The 22519-nt window shown below is 44.9% G+C and overlaps 1 protein-coding gene across 1 annotated transcript in view; it reads left to right on the top strand.

The window, feature by feature from the left end:
• The window catches only part of tmprss15 (transmembrane serine protease 15), a 53716-nt gene that overhangs the window by 13680 nt on the left and 17517 nt on the right, over positions 1 to 22519 (top strand). The window contains exons 9-14 of the mRNA XM_085290129.1: positions 17503 to 17612; positions 17694 to 17834; positions 17906 to 18055; positions 18150 to 18255; positions 22089 to 22233; positions 22316 to 22457. Of these exons, the coding sequence (XP_085146255.1) occupies positions 17503 to 17612; positions 17694 to 17834; positions 17906 to 18055; positions 18150 to 18255; positions 22089 to 22233; positions 22316 to 22457 (794 nt within the window). The remainder of the gene's footprint in view (positions 1 to 17502; positions 17613 to 17693; positions 17835 to 17905; positions 18056 to 18149; positions 18256 to 22088; positions 22234 to 22315; positions 22458 to 22519) is intronic.

The following is a 22519-nucleotide window of genomic DNA, read 5'->3' as shown; positions in this document are numbered from 1 at the left end:
TTAAAAAAAAAAAAAAAAAAAAAAAAAAAAAAAAAGACAAAGGATGAACTGAAGCTCTTCCATCACGTAATGTCGCATACTGCTGTTTCTGATGTCATTTAAGAAGAAAAAAAAAAAAAAAAAAAAAGAAGCAGAAAGTTAGCGGCCATCCAGGTCTTTATGTCTTTAAGACATTCCTGCAGTTTAACTCATTGGTGTGTGTTATCTGGCTTCATGGACAGATAGAGCTGGGTGTCATCTGCATAGCAGTGTAAATGTATGCTATGTCTTCTAATGATGCTGCCTAAGGGAAGCATGTATAATGTAAACAGAATTGGTCCTAGCACTGAACCCTGTGGAACTCCATAATTAACCTCAGTGTGTGAAGAGGACTCTCCATTTACATGCACAAACTGGAGTCTATTAGATAGATATGATACAAACCACTGGCAAGACACTTCATCTGTTGCCTACTGGCAGGGTTGGGAAGGTTACTTTTAAAATGTATTCCATTACAGAATACAGAATACATGCCCCAAAATGTATTCTGTAACGTATTCCGTTACGTTACTCAATGACAGTAACGTATTCTGAATACTTTGGATTACTTAATATATTACCATGCTTTTTACAACAACATGAATGTACTATTGCTGTGTGATTTATTACTATTACTGAAGGTCCGCGACTCCAAACTGTAGTAAAGGGACCTCTGACTAATACGGCGGGGTCCCTGTCGGCTCGTAGCCGAAAAATAGCTTTACTTTGTTGTGTGGGTCAACTTTTCTTGCGAGAGACAGAGAGGCGTTGAAAGGCTCCAACGGAACTTATTGTTTTCGGAGGAAAACAGGAACACGGTGTACAGTCGAGTCTTAATAGCTTACTTACAACTGGGCTCGTCAGGCACTCTTCTTGGCTGAAGTGGTTATTATTATATTTACATGCTTCCAGCTCCCGTTTTTGCTCGATGACAACTCGTACCTTTCCACTCCCCTTTTTCTCCCTCCTCGCGCTCACAGACACATAACGTGTATGGCAGTCCCTTCTCCCTGCAGCACGGACTACACTGCCCATGATGCTACATTCTTTAGAGCTATGCTTGTAGCATTCTGCCTGTTAGCTTAGCACAACAACAACAACAACGAAAAGGCACTCTCTCACCCAGGAAACACACAGTCGCAGAGAGAGAGAGCATCGCCCTGTAACCATGGCAACCGTAACGCTGCCGCCTGGAACAACAGAACGTAGCTGTCAAACAAAACCCAAACAGTCCTGACCCGCGACAATATGAAACAGGAAAGTACCGCAGTGTAATCCATTTATTTCAACAAAGTAACTGTATTCTGAATACCACCTTTTTAAACGGTAACTGTAACGGAATACAGTTACTCATATTTTGTATTTTAAATACGTAACGGCGGTACATGTATTCAGTTACTCCCCAACACTGCCTACTGGTCAGAGGGCCCGGTGGCGCCAGTGTCCGGCAGCCTCGCCTCTGTCAGTGCACCCCAGGGCAGCTCTGGCTACAGTGTAGCTTGCCATCACCAGTGTGTGTGAATGGGTGGATGACTGAATGTGTAAAGCGCTTTGGGGTCCATAGGGACTAAGTAAAGTACTATATAAATACAGGCCATTTACTGTAATTCATTAATATCAGGATGTCCTAATAGGTCCCTGTAACACATGTAGCGCCTCTACTCAGGACCAGTACACTCTCACTTCAAATAGAGACCCTAGACATCTTACTAGGTTCAGGAGGAGGTTTTGTTTTGGGGACTCACAAAAGGAGTTGGCTTGGAAATGAATAACTGGGACCTTTATTGCCTCAGTACCATTTATATACATATACAACACAATAACCCAAATTGCACACTAATAGTGCATTTTAAAGGTGAATACATGTAAAACAAAACAAAATAAAGACATTTAAATGGAAGATTTATACTGAACAGTATCAGAGCTCTTGGGAATGAATGAAACAGATTAAAGTGTTCCTGTTGTGAAGTTTGAATTGTCCTTTAAAGTCGTTGAAAACCCAAACAGGTGTATTGTAGGGGAATTGTCAGTGTGCAAACCCTATTATCCGGGTAGGAAAAGTAGTGCATAGGGCTTATCTGTAATCCAGGGTTGCTTGAATCAGTTTCTCAGGCAAATCCCACAATCCGATCGCATGGCTGGCCACACCATTTCACGATCATCCAGGATCTCATTTGGGCTGTTCTCGCCGTCAGTGGTTCTCCAGAATTCTTCTAGTAGTTCAAAAAAACCAATCTACACAAACAGTGCAGAACAATCAATTTCTTTTCCCATTTTGTGTTCTTAACATGAGCTCATTAACTTCTTTTCCAAATGTATTAATCACAAATGGCATTCCCTTTAGCTTTACCAAGTTACAAGAGTTACAGTAACTTGTTTGTACCAGTATCAACAATTTTATCAAAATTATATCACAACAAAGAACATCAGCAGCTTAAACAGTAATGTAAACAGTCATAGCAATGAAAGTGACATTCATCCTTAAGGCTTACAAGAAAATGTAACTTAATTCAGTGCAAATACTATTAAACTTGAAATATGCTCATATCTATTAAGACATAACCATTCTAATATAAACAGAGCTATTGCTTCTACTTGAATACCTCCCCGATCGGAATATGGCTTCAGCGGGGTGGGGTGGCTAACAGCTATTAGCAGCTAGCATCGCATCTAGCATCGGCATCGTTTAGCTCAAAGCATTCAACACTTATAACACACTGTAAAGAACAACAGGAGAAGTGAAACAACACGCCAGATTCTCATAGCTCCCGATTGGTTTTTGTTCAAAGGTTTCTGAGCTGAATCAGCTAGTGAAATACATTATCTAACTTAACAGGTAGCTAACGAAAGCACGTGACTCACCGGGATTTTCAGACACAAATAACTTGACAGACGTTATTCCCTTTGTGGTCAGAGTTCGGGGCCTAATAAAAGAGTACCTTATTAGCATTTATACGTAAAACAATCTGGTCTCATTAACCGGGTTGCAGTATTGCATACCAAGATACTTTTTCCATGCGCTCCGACACGTACTTGACCGCCATCAGAGGGAAAATCTCACAGGAAGAGAGAGGTAATACTTCCTGCGCACTAGACGCAAGGTCATCAGAACACAAGACTGCATCACAGCGCCCCCTTGTGACAATAACAGGCTATAGCCTTAGATTACAAAAAGGGATTTTGAAGCCCTGTATTTCACATGGGTTACACCCTCCCCCTTTGACCCAGCATGAGCCCCTTCATGCGTCACGCTGTGGTCTACAGATGAACTCTCATAGTCACCTATCGTATAAAGTGCTTGGTTAAAGCTCTCTATGGGGCTCTGCGCAAAGGAAATTAAGGGATTTCCCAACTCAGGATAATGGAAGCGCCTTGGTGGTCGACGTGTCCTTTCTGACTTACGAACATGGTTATTTTTTTCTCCACTGTCAACAGTTTCCTTATGCTCCAGAGCTACCTCAGGGGTTTGTGGGTTCAGATCAATGGTTTCCATAGCTATAGGAGCCTCTACATCAATGGACGGTACATCAATGCTGTCTTCGGCCACAGCTGATTTTTGATTAGTCATAGTTGGTAAAGTTACATCGTCTTCAGTAGGGTGTTGCTCAGCCACAACATCTGGCTCCTCTCCTTCAGCTACTTCAGGAGGTACCCCTACAGGCTCTGCAGGCAGCAAAGGGGAGCTGCCTCTGCAAGGCCCATCCTGAGGCTGAGGGTTTACACAGTCTGCTGGCATAGCTGGTATACAGCTACCCTCCGGTACTGTTTTTCCTGTTTGCTGTCGTCTCTTCGGGATTTCAAACACCTGAACCAACTTTCCAGGAATGACAGAAGACTGCCTAGGATAGACAGGTGAGTCATCTTCAGATTCTGATTGCTCCTCCAGTAACAGAGGCTGACTGCGCCTCGTTCTTGGCCTGCAACTCTTTGGCTTGACCTGGTCAACTTCCTCAGCTTCAGATAAGTCACCACAAGGGAGTAAGAGATCCCTGTGAAGAGTTCGAATAGGACCATCTCCATTCATAGACTGTACAACATACACAGGTAGGTCTACCATCTTTTCCACCACTCTGTACATGGTTGACTCCCACTTATCTGCAAGTTTGTGTTTATTCCGAAGTCGCAGGTTCCGCACTAGCACTTGATCACCTTTCTCCAAAGTTGACTCCCTGACAGTTTTGTCAAAACGGCGTTTATTCCGTTCAGCAACCTTCTGAGAGTTTTTGGCAGCGATCTGATAGCTCTCTTGAAGGCGAGCCTTCAGAGCTCTCACATACTGAGAGTGAGATGTAGGAGAGCCATCTTTAACTGGCAGGCAGAATGCAATATCCACGGGAAGCCTTGGCTGGCGACCAAACATTAACTCGTATGGTCTCGTTCTTGGTGCAATTATAGGCGTGAGTTAGTGGTTTCACATAATCGCGCCAATGAGTTTTCTCTTTGTCTCGTAGAGTTCCTAACATGCCAAGAAGAGTTCGGTTGAACCGTTCAACTGGGTTTCCCCGTGGATGATAAGGACTGGTGCGCACCTTCGTGATACCAGCTAGGGCACAGAGCTCTTTAATGAGTTGGGACTCAAAATCCCTGCCCTGATCACTAAGCAGGCGCTCAGGAAAACCATAATGCACCAGAAACTGCTCCCAAAGACACTTCGCAACTGTTGTAGCCTTTTGGTCTTTTGTTGGCATAGCAACAGCGTATTTGGTGAAATGATCAGTTATGACCAGAATGTCTTTGGTGTTGTGACTGTCAGGCTCCAAGGATAAATAGTCCATGCATACGAGTTCCATGGGACGGGTTGTTTGGATACTCACAAGAGGTGCTGCTCTTTCAGGAAGGGTCTTCCTTCTAACACAACGTCCGCAAGACTTAATCTTTCTCTCTACATCAGTTGCCATTTTAGGCCAATAAAATCTTGACCTAACCAAGTCGAGGGTTCTTTCCAAACCCATATGCCCCATGTCGTCATGAAGGCAAGTGAGAATGGTGGACCTTAAAGACTCAGGGACGACAAGCTGAAAGGTGACATTTTCACCTGATTTGCGGGTTCTGTAGAGGAGACCATTTTTCAGTTCCAAACGTTTCCACTCTTTGAGCATTAGTTTAAGCTCTAAGGATGCAGAGTTAGGATTGGAATTTGCTTCACCTCCATTTTCTAACATGTTGACCACATACCCAATAATTGGGTCAGACCTCTGATGCTGTTGGAGTTCTACCTCACTATAGGTAGGTATGACAGAACAACCTAATGTTCCATCATCTGCGTAGACGTCTGGCACCGCATCGGTATGTAGAGCAAGGGACTCTACCAAAGTGATAGAAGGTAGGCTATTGTCAGATTCACCTAAGAGATGACGGTGGCACAAGACACTGAATGTGTCAGCTGTCACATCTTGTCTGTTGGGAGATGAAGAGAGATGATGGGAAGCGAATTGTTTCATTCGCTCTTTTTCTTCAAGAGAAGCATAGTCATCATCCACAGTATCATGTGGCCGCCTAGAGAGGCCATCTGCATCTTGATTGCTCTTACCAGCATGATACTTAATATTAAAGTCGAAGGTGGAGAGAGCGGCCAACCAGCGATAGCTGGCAGCATCAAGCTTGGCTGACTTCAAAACATAGGTCAATGGGTTGTTGTCCGTTAAAACCGTGAATGTGTTCCCGTAGAGATAATCTTGGAACTTCTCTACAATGGACCACTTTAATGCAAGAAATTCCAGTTTATGAGCTGGATACCGCTTTTCACTGGGTGAAAGTCCTCTACTTGCGTAGGCAATAACCCTCACTTCACCATCCTGTTCTTGATACAAGGCTGCCCCTAACCCAGAGGTGCTCGCATCAGTATGGAGGACGTATGGTAATTTTGGGTTAGCATATCCAAGCACTGGAGCTGATGTCAGTTTCTCTATGATTACCTCAAAAGCTTCCTGACAAGCAGGTGTCCAACGGCTGGAAAGAGGCTCTTTAGGGTTCAAGTATCCGCTAGGACCGGGTGTCACCTTTCTGCCCTTCCTGTATGGTGGGTAGCCTTTGGTAAGATCATTCAGGGGTTTGACAATTTTTGAATAGTCCTTCACAAACCATCGATAGTACCCTGCAAAGCCTAGGAAAGACTTGAGGTCACTGAGCGTCTGGGGTCTTGGCCAGGTTTTGAGAGCTCTGACCTTCTCAGGATCGGTCTCTACACCTTTGGTAGACACGATGTGTCCTAGGTATCGCACAGAACTTTGGAAGAAGGAGCATTTTTTGGGAGAAAGTTTCAACCCATATTCTCTCAGTTGCTGAAGGACACGTAGAAGCCTGGTTTCATGTTCCTCCAAAGTGCTGGAGAACACGATGATGTCATCTATGAACACCAGAACTTCTTTCAGATTGAGGCTGCCCACACACCGTTCCATTAAGCGCTGGAAGGTGCTGGGAGCGTTGGTGATCCCCTGGGGCATACGGTTAAACTCGTAAAATCCCAAGGGGCACACAAAAGCTGTCTTGGGCTTATCACATTCCTCCATCTCAATCTGGTAATAACCAGACTTGAGATCCATTACTGAAAACCATTTGGATCCAGCAAGGGCTGAGAAAGCCTCTTCAAGGTTTGGAAGTGCGTACGCATCTCGTATTGTTAACGCATTGAGCTTATGATAATCAATACAAAGACGGACCTCTCCATTCTTCTTTTTAACCACCACAATCGGTGAAGCATAAGGGGACTCTGATTCACGGATTACTCCTGCATCAAGGAGTGCTTGCAAGTGCTTCCTCACAGCTTCATAATCATTTGGGTGGATTGGCCTGGACTTTTGCTTAAAGGGTGCTTCGTCCTTTAAGTTTATGTGATGTTTGACTTTAGATACATGTCCAAGATCCAAATCATGCTGGGCAAAAACATCAGCATAGGCACTTAGACGCTGGGTAACCCTCTCTTTCCACTCCTGCGGGAGGGGAGAATTGCCAAAGTCAAATGTCAAATCTGGGTGAGCAGGTTCATCAACTGGCTGTGCAGTAACATTACAACATTTCACAGTGTCATCATTTTTGGTTGAAATGGGTGATTCGTCATATATCTTTGCAGGACTATGGAGCTCTGCAATGACACATCTAGAAGGCAGTGTTACGTCATGCTCAGTTTCATTTCTCACCCATATAGGTAACCTATGAGGATGCTTCTTGGGCAAAGTGACAAGACAGCACTCCACAAAAATTCCCCCTGGTAAGGTGGATGTCGTTGGCTGTTCAACAATGGCACATTCACCAGCACTGCTGGATCTGACACAGCCTTCAAGGAGGACCCTCCCTTGAGCTGGTACTACATGTTGCACCTTGCCCTTAAGAGTTACAAAGCCATCGTTTCTGGCTAGGTTTATCTCTCTCCTGACCTTGAGTGTACGGAGGATCTGCCTGTAACCATAGACCGACGACAAATCATTGGGATCTTTACCTTGACAATATTCGTCGTACAGAACATCAAGTGCATTTGTCCCAATCAGCACAGGCAAGTCACAGTTAGAGCGTAAGTCAGGTACTACTAAAGCAAGGCTAGAAACCTCAGGCTCAGTTTCAATAAAGCTTTTTGGAAACTTAAGGCTGATGGGTATGTATCCCAAGTAAGGAACATTTTGGCCACTAGCAGCCTCAACATCCAGGCCACTGATAGGCTGAATGGGATGTTCTGAAAGATTGGTGTTGTAAAATGAAGCGGATACTGTGGTCACCTGAGACCCAGTGTCAAGGAGACAACTGCAATTGACTCCCGACACGGTAACATTTGCTGTACATTTCTGTCCTACAAGTCCCTTGGGTAACCTAATCTGGGGTCGTGCTGCACGAGAGAGAGAAGATGCTTTGCTCTGAGGTTCCAGTTTGGGACTTTCATGATTACTTTCAGTTCCTGGTAGTCCCTCCCCAGAAACTGATTTTAGTTTAAAGCTGACATATTCTGTTCCTCCCAGACTTGTAGTTTTTGGTTGAACTCCTTACGTTTCATTTCAACTAGTTCAGGGTTTGGTTCATTGCTGCAAGAGGCAGCAATATGACCATCCTCGCCGCACCTGAAGCAGTACCATGGGCGTGGCTTCTTAGTGAGCTTAGTCTCGCTTGGGTCAGATTTCTCTTTAGGAAGAATCTTGAACTTAGGTTTGGTTTTCTTATTTGGCTTGTCAGAGTTCTGGCTTGAACTGTCAATAGCTGATGCTTTCAGTGAAGCCACTTGGGCTTGTAGCTTTGCAAGTTTCCTTTCTAACTTATGTGCATCAAAAGGCACTAGCCTATCATTAACAGCTGATACGTCTGTATCATCAGTGACATACTCTCCTACTTCAAGGGAGTTCAAATGTGCCTTAGGTTTAGAAATGCCTAAGTGCTGTTTCATTCGGCTGGACTTTGCCGCTTGCCGGTCCTCCTCAGTACGTAGCATGAGGAGCAACTCTGGAAATGAAGGTGGCTTGTCCTTCTTCTGCTCAAGCTGCAAGGTTGTGATCAAGCTGTTGTTCCAGGAACCTCTACAAAACTGTTTAAGCAGTTGGCGATCTGAATCATTTGTAGTGATGCCACCTCTTTTAATGACTTTACTCAGGGTTATCTGCAACCGCTGTAAATAGGCAGAAGGCTTTTCACCTGAGTTCTGGTTTGTGCTCAGGAATTTGGCAAAAAGCTCATCCCCATCATCAACAGTACCATACGCTGAGTCAAGAAGGCTGAGATAGTCATGGGGAGAAGCGTTAGGACCAAGGTGCTTTACAATGTTAGCAGCTGGTGGAAGAAGGCTCTCAACTATTTTCCTTACCATATGTTTGTCAGATATGGTACAATCTATGAGGTGGAATTCAACATTGTTGCGCCACGTATCATAATCAGCTTCGAAAGTAGAGCAAGGGGTTTTCCCCGAGAAGGGCCTGAGCTTTGCATGACCTTGAGAAGGCATTTCATTGTTCTTAATGACATGCTCAACTACTACTCTCTGTACTTCAGGTGTAGTGAGCTGTTCAGGTGGTAAGTAGATAGTGGTTTTTCTGTGCGAGGGAGTCACTTCTACACTTGGAGAGGATGAGTGAGAGTCATGCTCAGGCAAGTGGGTTAAATCACTGCCCAGTTTAAGAGGACTTTGATGCTCTATGATGGCTGGTTCATCTTGGTCTGTGTCACTAGTGAGCTGCAGATTCTGATTAGGCACTGTTACATTTGGTCCAACTGCGGGATCACTCTCAGTGGACTTCTTCATTCTGGCCAGCTCATCTAGTAAAACCTTCTCAAAATCTGCACCACTCAGTTTAGCAAGCCCTTTCAGTTCAGTTAGGTAAGAATGGGTTAAACATGAACCCCTGTCTGCAGCATACAGCGCAGACAGAAGCTGGATATGATGGACAACACTTGGGTTACGGCTTTGTCTTTTGCAAGGCAAGCTATCCTTAAGGAACTGGACTGGTTCACCTGATTGGAACTCCACAATGGCTGTGTTTTTAAACTGTGCCTCTGTGCTAGTTACTTTGATTACTCTTCCAATAGAACCAAACTGCCCTAAGTAATCAATAACCTCATTGTCAACCTCATCGCCTGTTAACCCTCCTACTAGGACAGAGTTAGGTACTTTGACACCTTCACTTTGGATTACATCCATGTTGTCTTATTGCTCCAACCCAGAATGTCATGGACAATTGTAATGATTTGACCCAAAAGGCATGAAAGCACCAGTTGCTCAACTTCCAAAATAAAAGGAATTAAACCTCCTGGCTGGCTCGCCACGTTTTGTGTAGCGCCTCTACTCAGGACCAGTACACTCTCACTTCAAATAGAGACCCTAGACATCTTACTAGGTTCAGGAGGAGGTTTTGTTTTGGGGACTCACAAAAGGAGTTGGCTTGGAAGTGAATAACTGGGACCTTTATTGCCTCAGTACCATTTATATACATATACAACACAATAACCCAAATTGCACACTAATAGTGCATTTTAAAGGTGAATACATGTAAAACAAAACAAAATAAAGACATTTAAATGGAAGATTTATACTGAACAGTATCAGAGCTCTTGGGAATGAATGAAACAGATTAAAGTGTTCCTGTTGTGAAGTTTGAATTGTCCAGTCTGAATTGTCCTTTAAAGTCGTTGAAAACCCAAACAGGTGTATTGTAGGGGAATTGTCAGTGTGCAAACCCTATTATCCGGGTAGGAAAAGTAGTGCATAGGGCTTATCTGTAATCCAGGGTTGCTTGAATCAGTTTCTCAGGCAAATCCCACAATCCGATCGCATGGCTGGCCACACCATTTCACGATCATCCAGGATCTCATTTGGGCTGTTCTCGCCGTCAGTGGTTCTCCAGAATCCTTCTAGTATTCAAAAAAACCAATCTACACAAACAGTGCAGAACAATCAATTTCTTTTCCCATTTTGTGTTCTTAACATGAGCTCATTAACTTCTTTTCCAAATGTATTAATCACAAATGGCATTCCCTTTAGCTTTACCAAGTTACACGAGTTACAGTAACTTGTTTGTACCAGTATCATGTTCTTTGTTGTGATATTATTATATCACAACAAAGAACATCTTCTACAACAACAACATGGCGGCGCGTGCACACGCAGCGGCTTCTCTCTCTCCCGAACAAACTACTTTTTCGTGTTTTTCGTCCTGTAAGTTGCAGTGTTTTTGTAAGTCTTTGTCGCGTCTATCTGTGTGCAAGCGAGGATATGCCCGAACACTTCTTCTCGACATCGGCAGAAACAAACTTTTTAAGTTAAACTCTGTGGACACCGAGAAGCTGAAAGATCTGGGTCTGCTCCGAAGGCCTACTCAATCACCGACCCCCACTCCCGCACTTCGCCCACAATGGATGCGCCTCAAGCGGTGTGAGAGGAAGCAGAAGAGGGGTAAGCGCGGTGGCATCCGAGCTAGGCTAGCGGCTAGCCCACACAAACCCGCCATCCCCTCTATCGTTCTGGCCAACGTACGCTCGCTAGAAAATAAACTGGACGACATCCGACTGCTACATTCATCTCAAAGGAATGTAAAGGACTGCTGTGCTTTTGTGTTCACGGAAACATGGCTCAGCGACAGTGTCCCGGACCGCGCCATTCAGCTCGACCAGCTAACATGCTACCGTGCTGACAGAGTCATCGTCGCGGGAGGTAAGACCCGCGGGGGAGGGCTTTGTGTTTACATCAATGATGCCTGGTGTCGCGATGCTGTTGCGGTCTGCAAACACTGCTCACCAGTGCTGGAGTTAATGGTTATTAAGTGCCGGCCATTCTATCTACCGAGGGAATATACAGCCATACTCCTGTGCGCTGTGTACATCCCTCCCTCCTCCAATGTCAACAACAGGAGTGAGGCACTGAATGAACTGTACCAGCACATCAGTGAGCAGCAGACAGCCCATCCTGATGCTTTTCTCATCCTGGCTGGGGATTTCAATCATGCAGACTTAAAGTGCGTGTTTCCAAAAATACAACAACACATAGACTTTCCAACAAGGGGAAATAACACACTGGACTTTGTTTACACCACCCAGAGAGGAGCTTACAAAGCTTTTCCCCTCCCCCACCTCGGCGCCTCAGACCATATCACTGTCATGCTAATGCCTGCTTACAGACCGCTCGTTAAAGTGACCAAACCGGTTCGTAAGCGGATACAAGTGTGGCCAGAGGGGTCTTCAGAGGCTCTACAGGACTGCTTTAATACTACAGACTGGAACATGTTTAAGCAGGCTGCCACCTACAACAACACCACTGACCTCCAGGAGTACGCAGAGACTGTTACTGCCTACATCAACAAGTGTATTGAGGATGTAACAGTCACGAAAACCATAACTGTCCGGGCCAATCAAAAACCATGGATGACAGGAGAGGTCTACAGGCTGCTGAAAGCTCGGAATGTTGCCTTCAGAGTTGGAGACGAGGCAAGCCTGAGGACAGCTAGGGCCAACCTTTCCCGTGGCATCAGAGAGGCTAAGAGACAGTACTCCAGGAAAATATCTCATCACTTCAAAGACAGCAGAGACTCACGGAGCCTGTGGCGGGGCATTCAGACCATCACAGATTACAAGCCCCCACCACAGACCTGTGATAGCACTATCCCCCTGCTGAACGAGCTGAACACTTTCTTTGCTCGCTTTGAAGTCCAAAACAGCACCACTGCACAGAAGACCCCACCCCCTCCTGGTGACCAGGTGATGACTCTGTCACCGGACAGCGTGAGGAGATCCCTCAGCAGGATCAATGCACGTAAAGCTCCGGGTCCTGACAACATTCCTGGTCGTGTACTGAGAGACTGTGCAGTGGAACTCACTGATGTCTTCACAGACATCTTCAACATATCACTCATCCAGGCTGTCGTCCCCACATGTTTTAAAGCCACCACAATCATTCCGGTTCCAAAAAAGTCATCTCCCTCCTGCTTTAATGACTACCGTCCTGTTGCACTTACTCCCATCCTGATGAAGTGCTTCGAACGACTAGTCATGCAACACATCAAGACTGTCCTGCCCCCCTCCCTGGATCCCTTCCAGTTTGCCTATCGGCCCAACCGCTCAACCGATGATGCCATCTCCACTGCACTCCACTCGGCACTCACACACCTGGACAAAAATGACTCATATGTTCGAATGCTGTTCATAGATTTCAGTTCAGCATTCAACACCATAATCCCCCAACAGCTCATTCAAAAACTGGTCCAGCTGGGGCTCAACACCTCACTGTGCAACTGGCTGTTGGATTTCCTCACCGGAAGACCTCAAGCAGTACGGGTTGGCAGTAATACATCCAGCACCATCATTTTAAACACGGGGGCCCCGCAGGGATGTGTGCTGAGCCCCCTCCTCTTCACTCTGCTGACCCATGACTGCACTCCATCATACAGCTCCAACCTCTTCATCAAGTTTGCGGACGACACAACGGTGGTGGGTCTCATTAGCAACAGGGATGAGACCGACTACAGAAGTGAGGTGAGACGCCTGGCCACGTGGTGTGCTGACAACAATCTCTCTCTGAACGTGGAGAAGACGAAGGAGATTGTTGTGGACTTCAGGAGAATGCACACCCAACATGCTCCTCTGACCATTGACGGAGCGTCTGTGGAGAGAGTGAGCAGCACCAAGTTCTTGGGTGTGCACATCACAGAGGATCTCTCCTGGACGTACAACACCACAGCACTGGCCAAGAAATCACAGCAGCGTCTCTTCTTTCTCCGCAAACTAAGAAGAGCAGGAGCACCAGCCCCCATCATGTACACTTTCTACAGAGGCACCATCGAGAGCATCCTGTCGAGCTGCATCACTGTGTGGTTTGGAGCCTGCAATGCGTCCTGTCATAGAACCCTCCAACGCATAGTGAGAGCTGCAGAGAGGATCATTGGTGTCTCTCTCCCCTCCCTCCAGGACATTTACAGCACCCGTCTCACTAAAAAAGCCCTTTGCATAGCGGCTGATCCCACACACCCAATGCAAAGCTTCTTCAAGCTGCTGCCGTCGGGGAGGAGACTGCGGAGTCTCCAGGCCAGGACCAGCAGGCTGAAGGACAGCTTCATCCATCAGGCTGTCAGGAAGCTTAACTCCCTCCCGATTCTGCCCCCTCTCCCCTCTCTCCTCCACGGTCTCACTGAACTCTGTCACACACACACAAACACGCACACTCTCTGACTCACTCACTGGCCTGCACCAGTTACCAGTCACTCTGTGGAGCATTGGACTGCCATTACCTCATAAGACTTTGTTGTTACACTTTCTCTTACCGTACACTACTAAATCTCCATTTGCACTATTTGCCTATTTGCACTACTCTGCCTGGTTTACACTCAATGTCACTTACCCATTATATTGTATATTATATAGCTTTCTTGTTATATGTAAAATTGTATTTATTTAAATTTTTACTTTTTAATTATTTTACTTGCATTTTTTAATCACTTTTATATTTAAATATATTTAAATGTTCATTTGCTATTTATCTAGGGATTGAAGAGTAACGCAATTTCTATTCTCCGTATGTCCTGTACATGTGGCAGAATCGACAAATAAAGTTGACTTTGACTTTGACTTTGACTTTGAACATCAGCAGCTTAAACAGTAATGTAAACAGTCATAGCAATGAAAGTGACATTCATCCTTAAGGCTTACAAGAAAATGTAACTTAATTCAGTGCAAATACTATTAAACTTGAAATATGCTCATATCTATTAAGACATAACCATTCTAATATAAACAGAGCTATTGCTTCTACTTGAATACCTCCCCGATCGGAATATGGCTTCAGTGGGGTGGGGTGGCTAACAGCTATTAGCAGCTAGCATCGCATCTAGCATCGGCATCGTTTAGCTCAAAGCATTCAACACTTATAACACACTGTAAAGAACAACAGGAGAAGTGAAACAACACGCCAGATTCTCATAGCTCCCGATTGGTTTTTGTTCAAAGGTTTCTGAGCTGAATCGGCTAGTGAAATACATTATCTAACTTAACAGGTAGCTAACGAAAGCACGTGACTCACCGGGATTTTCAGACACAAATAACTTGACAGACGTTATTCCCTTTGTGGTCAGAGTTCGGGGCCTAATAAAAGAGTACCTTATTAGCATTTATACGTAAAACAATCTGGTCTCATTAACCGGGTTGCAGTATTGCACACCAAGATACTTTTTCCATGCGCTCCGACACGTACTTGACCGCCATCAGAGGGAAAATCTCACAGGAAGAGAGAGGTAATACTTCCTGCGCACTAGACGCAAGGTCATCAGAACACAAGACTGCATCACAGCGCCCCCTTGTGACAATAACAGGCTATAGCCTTAGATTACAAAAAGGGATTTTGAAGCCCTGTATTTCACATGGGTTACACACACACACAGTAACATGCCTTATGTGAGCTACATGAGGCTCTCACACATCAACAAACACTTCACCGAGATGCCACACTCATTGTTATGGGAGATTTTAACAGAGTGAATCTCAAACGGACATTTCACAACCTTCACCAGCACATCAACTGCCCCACGAGGACATTAGACCACTGCTAGACCCTGTTCAAGAACTGTTACAAGGCTCAGCCCCTGCCGGCATTTGGAAAATCGGACCATTCCGCCATCTTCCTCATACCTGCTTACAAACAAAGGCTAAAGCAGCAACCACCAATCAGGAGGGAGGTCGCTCGCTGGACGGACCAATCGGTGGCCGCGCTGCAGGACGCACTGGATGACGCAGACTGGGACATGTTTCGGCGCAGCTCTGATGACATCAACATGTTTACGGAAGCGGTTGTGGGATTTATCGGGAAACTAGCGGACGACACAGCAGAAAGAACTATCATCCGAACGTTTCCCAACCAGAAGCCGTGGGTGGATAAAAACATCCGCGACGCTCTGAGATCACGCACCGCTGCCTACAATGAAGGGCTCGTCTCCGGTAATATGGACCTATACAAGGCTGCGTCCTACAACGTGCGCAGCGCGGTCCGAAAGGCAAAGCGGAGCTACGGGGAAAAACTAGAGTCACAGCTACGACAGTGCGACTCTAGGAGCCTGTGGAAAGGACTGCGGACTATAACGGACTATAAACGACCAGCTTCTTCAATGATGAATGCAGATGCTTCACTGGCTGATGAGCTGAACACGTTTTATGCTCGCTTCGACGCCGCAGCAATTAAAACAACAAACGGCTGCGCGCGCTCGGAGTGCACCAGTGAAGAAAATGCATTCGTCATCACAGAGCATGCCGTGAGGAACACCTTCAGGAGGGTGAACACCAGGAAGGCAGCAGGACCAGATGCAATCCCTGGCCGGGTCCTTAGAGCCTGCGCTGATCAACTAGCACCGGTGTTCACGGAGATCTTCAACCTCTCCCTGGCCCAAGCTGTGGTTCCCACGTGCTTCAAACAGTCCATTATTGTCCCTGTTTCAAAGAAACAACAGCCCGCTTGCCACAATGACTACCGTCCAGTAGCACTGACTTCAATTGTGATGAAGTGTTTTGAAAGACTGATGAGAGATCACATCACTTCTTCACTTCCTGCCACCATCGACTCACTTCAGTTTGCTTACCGGACTAATCGTTCCACAGACGATGCCATATCTCACCTGCTCCACACATCCCTGAGTCACCTGGACACTGGCAGAGGGAATTATGTTAGGATGCTGTTCGTGGACTACAGTTCAGCATTCAACACAATAATTCCCTCTAAGCTTTTCACCAAGTTGACGGATCTAGGACTCAGCTCATCACTGTGTCAGTGGATCCTCAACTTCCTCACAGACAGACCCCAATCAGTGAGGGTGGGAAAACAAGTCTCCCCCTCCATCTCACTCAGCACTGGAGTTCCTCAGGGCTGTGTTTTAAGCCCCCTGCTGTACTCACTGTACACTTATGACTGTGTAGCCACATCCGACACCACCTCCATTGTCAAGTTTGCTGACGACACTGCTGTTGTGGGCCTGATCTCCGACAACATCGAGACGGCCTACCTGGAGGAGATTAGGAACCTGGAGACCTGGTGCCAGGAGAATAACCTCCTCCTAAACATCAGCAAGACTAAGGAGCTGATCGTGGACTTCACTACAAAGCAGGCGAGGAATTACAAACCCCTCATCATCAGTGGCACGCCAGTGGAGAGAGTGGACAGTTTCCGATACCTGGGTGTCCACATCACTCAGGACCTGTCATGGTCCTGTCACATCAACACCCTGGTTAAGAAAGCCCGGCAGCGTCTCTTCTTCCTCAGAAGACTTAGAGACTTCCATCTGCCACTGAAGGTGCTCAAGAACTTCTACTCCTGCACCATCGAGAGCGTCCTGACGGCAAACATCTGCACCTGGTTTGGGAACAGCACCAAGCAGGACAGACGAGATCTGCAAAGGGTGGTACGCTCAGCCGAACGCATCATTCAATCAGAGCTCCCTGACCTGCTGTCCATCTACACCAAGCGGTGCAAGTCCAAAGCTAGGAAGATTATGATGGACCTCTCCCATCCCAACAATGGACTCTTCTCACTGTTGAGGTCTGGGAAGCGCTTAAGGCCAAAACAGAGAGAATGAGGAGGAGCTTCTTCCCCCAGGCTATTCGGGGCCTGAACCAGGTGTAGGACTGGACTCTCCCAAACACGTCACTATAAGACTGGACTCTCACACACGTCACCACACGCACCACCACACATTTCCTATAATCCTATAATTCCTATAATTTATAATCTTTATAATCTCTTCTGCTATTTGCACATTCTTTACTGTAAATTCCTAAGTTAATTTGTAAATTTTTGTAGTAAATTGTAAATATTGTAAAACTTTTCTTCTGTCATTTAATGGTCGGGCATTGTACAGCTACAAGCATTTCACCCCCATGTCATACTGTGTATGGTTGTGTGTGTGTGACAAATAAAATTTGAATTTGATTTGAATTTGAATAACACTCAGTGTAACAGACACACCCCAACACATGAATGGTGAGTTCTTTGTAAAACAGACATTAAAACAAGCTCTTTCATTCACTAATAAAGAGTTGTGTTGTTTTCAGGGTTGATGACGGACTTTCAGTTCAGGTTACCTTCCCTCATTTTGAAACTGAAGAAAACAGCGACACTCTGAGGCTTTATGAAGGTGTGGGACCAAACAAAGTCTTCACAGGTGAATCCCACAGTCAGTCTGAACAGACCACAACTGCTATCCTTAACCCTATGGCTCACCTCCTGTTTTAATGATTGGCAGCTCAGTTCTCAGGCTCCACCTCTCCTGGAAATGTGTGGCTGCTGACCGACCAATCAACTGTGGAGTTCACCTCTGATGATATCAACAATCTGTCAGGGTTCATAGCCACGTACAGTGCAGCCAACATTTCCACGCTGTCAAGTAAGATGTGATAAACAGACTATTACAAGTTCTCTGAGCGTTCCCTTTACCTGATGTGTTTTTGTGTGTAGACGAGGAGAAGCTCACCTGCAACTTCGAGCAGGGCATGTGTTTCTGGAGGCAGCAGCAAGATGATAACGGGGACTGGTTTCGAATCAGAGGCCCCACTTTTCCGACTTTAACTGGCCCAAGTGTCGACCACACGCTGGGTAACAGCTCAGGTGAGTTTCACGTGGAGATCATTACTACTGAATCATCAGTCAGTATGATTTAAAGATTGACTCCAATTAATCAGTTTGTATTGAATGCCATCAGGTTTCTACATTGTCACTTCTAAGAGTCCTGGCCAATGGGAGAAGAGCTTCAGGCTCGACAGCCTTCCTCTGACTCCATCCATGCAGCCCATGTGTCTGAGCTTCTGGTAACAAAATATCATTGTTAAATTACACCACTGGGCACTCATGTGATATCATCTATTTATGTAGAATCAGCCTGCAAGGATGACAGTTCTTTAAAAGAGAACAAGTAATTCAAACGAGTTTTTTCAAATTCAAATTTTATTTGTCACACACACAACCATACACAGTATGACATGAGGTGAAATGCTTGTAGCTGTGGAATGCAATACCCGACCATTAAATGACAGTGGTTTTACAGTATTTACAATTTACAGGTTATCCAAAATTTACAGATTTAACTTAGAAATTTACAGTAAAAAAAAATGTGCAAATAGCAGAAAGAGATTATAAATTATAGGAAGTGTGCATGAAGAAAAACCAGAGTGCGTGTGGTCATGTGATGTGTGGGAGAGTCCAGTCCTACACCTGGTTCAGGCCCGAATAGCCTGGGGGAAGAAGCTCCTCCTCATTCTCTCTGTTTTGGCCTTGAGGGAGCGGAAGCGCTTCCCAGACCTCAACAGTGAGAAGAGTCCATTGTTGGGATGGGAGAGGTCCATCATAATCTTCCTAGCTTTAGTCTTGCCCCGCAAATGCCAAACTTCAGAGAGAAAAATGCAGACTTTAAATGTGTCATCTAACTCCAGCAAACATGACACCGCTTGCAAAGGCAACCTGTTGACTACAAAGAGACCTTTTACACAACAGAAGCACATTAAAGCTTCATTTTGAAAAACTAAAAAAGCCAGGATGAACTGTAGAAAAAAAGTACAAATCTTTTTAAACCCATACAATAGCGAAAATTGGATCTGACTACTTGCCAAAAACAAGTACAAAAACCAATACTTCCACCACACACATGAAAAAAAATTCAGTGAATTGGAGGACAGGTTTTATTTTATTCTCTGCTGATAAAAAATAAAACATTAATAAAAATGACCAGAAAAATAAAATTTCAATTAAAAAATAAACACTTCTGTTAAATTATTGCAAAATGTCCATATTGTAAACAAACAAACAAAATAACTAAAGTATTTTGAACTGTCTCCAGCTTTCAGACATAACATTAATGAACCTATTGCAGAGTATCCACATTTTAAACAACAAATATCAGTGAACTATATCGGACTGTCTCCAGCTTTCAGATTGAAAAATAAACACTTCTGTTCAGAATAAAATAAATAAAAATTATGTTTCAGAATAAAATAAACACTTCTGTTAAATGATTGCAGAATATCCATCATATATCCAAACAAAATAACAGTGAACAATTTAGTGCTGTCTACAGCTTTCAGATTCACATAACATTTTTTATTGTTGTGATTTGTCTTCTCGTAAAATTGCGGCCTCTCCAAGATACGTCTCCAAGTCTACACTAGAACCTACCACAACTCTGCCCACCGATGCTGGTGCCTAATCAGCAATTTCATCAAACATGCTGTCCAGACTAGTAGTGGGCTGGTTACTGCGTGCTTTTCTTGAAGGTGGTTCATTCAGGTCATGATGTTCCTGCTTGTCTCCAGGCAACCTTAGCAGCTCAAGTTGCAGAATCTCTTTGGCATTTCCAGCAGCTATGGTGCTGGAAAAAAAAACGATGTTTATATTTAAAACAGAGAAAGAAAAAAGTTAGCTGACAATAGGTTAGCATCCTATTTTTTTGCAGTCACACACAGATACATACACACTCATATTCACATATAGATAGCCAATCTGAACGCTGGAGTCTCACACAGTTAACTACACAGTCACAGATACACACAGTTGCATAGAGTCATATTCACACACAGTCACACAATTACAGTCACACACAGTCAAAGGTAAACACACAGGCACACACTCACCTGGGATTGAGTCGAGTGGCGATGCTATAGAGTGGGTTTTCCTCCACATCAGTGAGCCGCGTCCTGACAGCTGCAGCCAAGGTTCCTTTCATTGCTTTGATCCCATGGTCCTCATCAGTCTTCCTTGTTAGAAATCTGTGGAGCACTGTGACTGCTGGAGTGATGTCTGCATCTGCAGAGCTGACTTTTCAAGTTAACTCCTCGAATGGACCCAGAACAGATATCACTTTCTCCAGTAATGTCCACTGGTGAGTCATGAGCGTATCAGGGAGTCCATATTCAGACACGAATATTCCCAGAGCCCGTTTCTGCTCAATCAATGATTGTATCATATAAAACGTGCTGTTCCAGTGGGTCTGAACAGCTTGCTGGAGCCGTTTCTCAGGCTGGTTGATCTGTAATTGAATGTATTTGAGACGGGAGCTGGCCAGAGCAGAATGTTTAAAATGTCCAACTATTTTGCGGCAAACTGCCACCACATCAGCAACACTCTTCAGTGACAGAAGGCCCTCATGAACAACCAGCTGGAGAGTGTGAGCAGTACAAGGTAGGCTGGGCAGCTCACCATCACTCATGGCCTTTATCACATTTTTTGCGGTGTCCCGGAGCACTATGTGGATGGACGTCTTCAGTATATCCCACATCTGGGGCATGCTATTGAAAAGCAGCTGCGATGGTTTAGCTAGTGTGCGAGCCCCTGAACGACTTTGCATGTAGTGTGACTTGATGACGAACAAACTCCTCATCAATCCACTGCGCCGTTAAACTGAGGCGTGACATCGAGCGCACACTGCCTGTCCAAATGTCTGTAGTGAAACTTAAGGCTGAAACCTGATGCATGAGATTATGCATGTGTTTTTTTTACCTTTTCAAAATGTGTTGGCACCATTATGCCCGTGATGTATGGGTGGCTGGGAATCTCATATTGCGTCTCGAGTATGCTGAGAAGACGGCAAAATCCTATGTTTTCCACGACTGACAGTGGCTGATCATCCAGAGCGATAAACTGAGTCAGAGCCTATGTTATTTTGAACGCCCGTGGATTTTCCCTTGACATTGTAGTGTTGATGCATGTGTGTTCTTGATAAGTCTTCACATATCTCGCGCCAAAACTTCTGAACTGGTGGACAGAACCAAAGAGCGTGGATATAATTGTCCGGTGTATTGGTTTGGCAGTGTGAGCAGTTGTTGGTAGACGTATAACCCATCTTGAACATCCGATAACCTGTATAGTGCACTCTATGTAGTATTTTTTATTGAATTAATTGAAGACTGGGATTTCTAATTAGATGAAAGGTTTTTAGGCAAATCTGAGACCAGAAGTTTAGGTCTAAGTTAACTGATAAATCCGCTTCCCATTTTGCAATAGGAAGTGATATTGATTCATCTGTTTTAGAAAGCATTCTGTATATTTTGGATAGTAATTTGGGGGTTTTAAGAGTAAGAAATTGAACCACACTTGGTGGTGTTTGTAGTTCAACTTGACCCGGTTGAAGATAGAGCGCCTCTTGATTGCTAATAATAGGGTATCAGGTGAGTGGGTTCAGCTGAGTGGGCTGGCATTGTCATGGTCCTTTGTATTCCTATTCCGTACCCTCAGTCTTGTCTCTGTGTTTTTGGCTTCTGTCTCTGGTCAAGTTTGTGTCTCTAGGCCTGGGTCACTGTGTTCATTACTTCCTGTCTTATTTTGATAGTCTCTTGTCCAGTGTGCATTGTGTTCCGCTTTCCTTCCCCTATCTCATTAGTCTGATTTAGTTCACCTGTGCTTTGTTTTCCCCAGCTAGGTTCTATCTTCCTAATTACCTTGTGTTTATTTAAATCAGATCAAAGGTTTGAAGAGTGATCCTCACAGTTCTACATAACATTTTTATGTATTTTTACATTTCTAAGTGTTCAACCTGTCCAAGCAATCTGTTAATTTAGTGGCAGCCTTACATGGTATTTTAAGCTGCTCTGAATTAAACTGCACAATCAGCGTACAGATGTGATCTGATTATGGTGAATAACTCTGTGGGCAGGTACCACATGTTTGGACAGGATGTTCACCAGCTCAGAGTCCGGCTGCTGATGGAATCTGATGTTACCATATTCCAGAAAGATGGTGACTATGGCGACACCTGGAACTATGGCCAGGTGACCCTTAACCTGACATCAGAGGCTATGGTCAGTGAAATCACACAGGAAGTCCACAGATCAGTCAGGTGATCAATAAGTGATTCATTGGCATGACCTCTGACCTCTGAAGGTGGCGTTTGAAGCTCTGAAGAAAGGAGGGATGTTGAATGACATTGCTCTGGATGACATCACACTGACCTCTGATGCCTGTGGGCCCGCCCCCCCTGAACCCACCAATGTACCACCTCCAACAACCACATCCCCCATACCAGGTGAGAAAAAAATCCCCCCCTCCCCATACCAAGTAGATTAGATCAGATTAGATCAAATTAGA

The sequence above is a fragment of the Mchenga conophoros genome, linkage group LG10 (genome assembly GCF_057382185.1).
Source record: "Mchenga conophoros isolate Kocher_MC1m ecotype Shallow Benthic linkage group LG10, M_conophoros_male_GT1.1, whole genome shotgun sequence".
NCBI classification, from domain to species: Eukaryota; Metazoa; Chordata; class Actinopteri; order Cichliformes; family Cichlidae; genus Mchenga; species Mchenga conophoros.
Note: the sequence above shows the minus strand (reverse complement) of the source record. Positions and strands in the feature narration are given on the sequence as shown.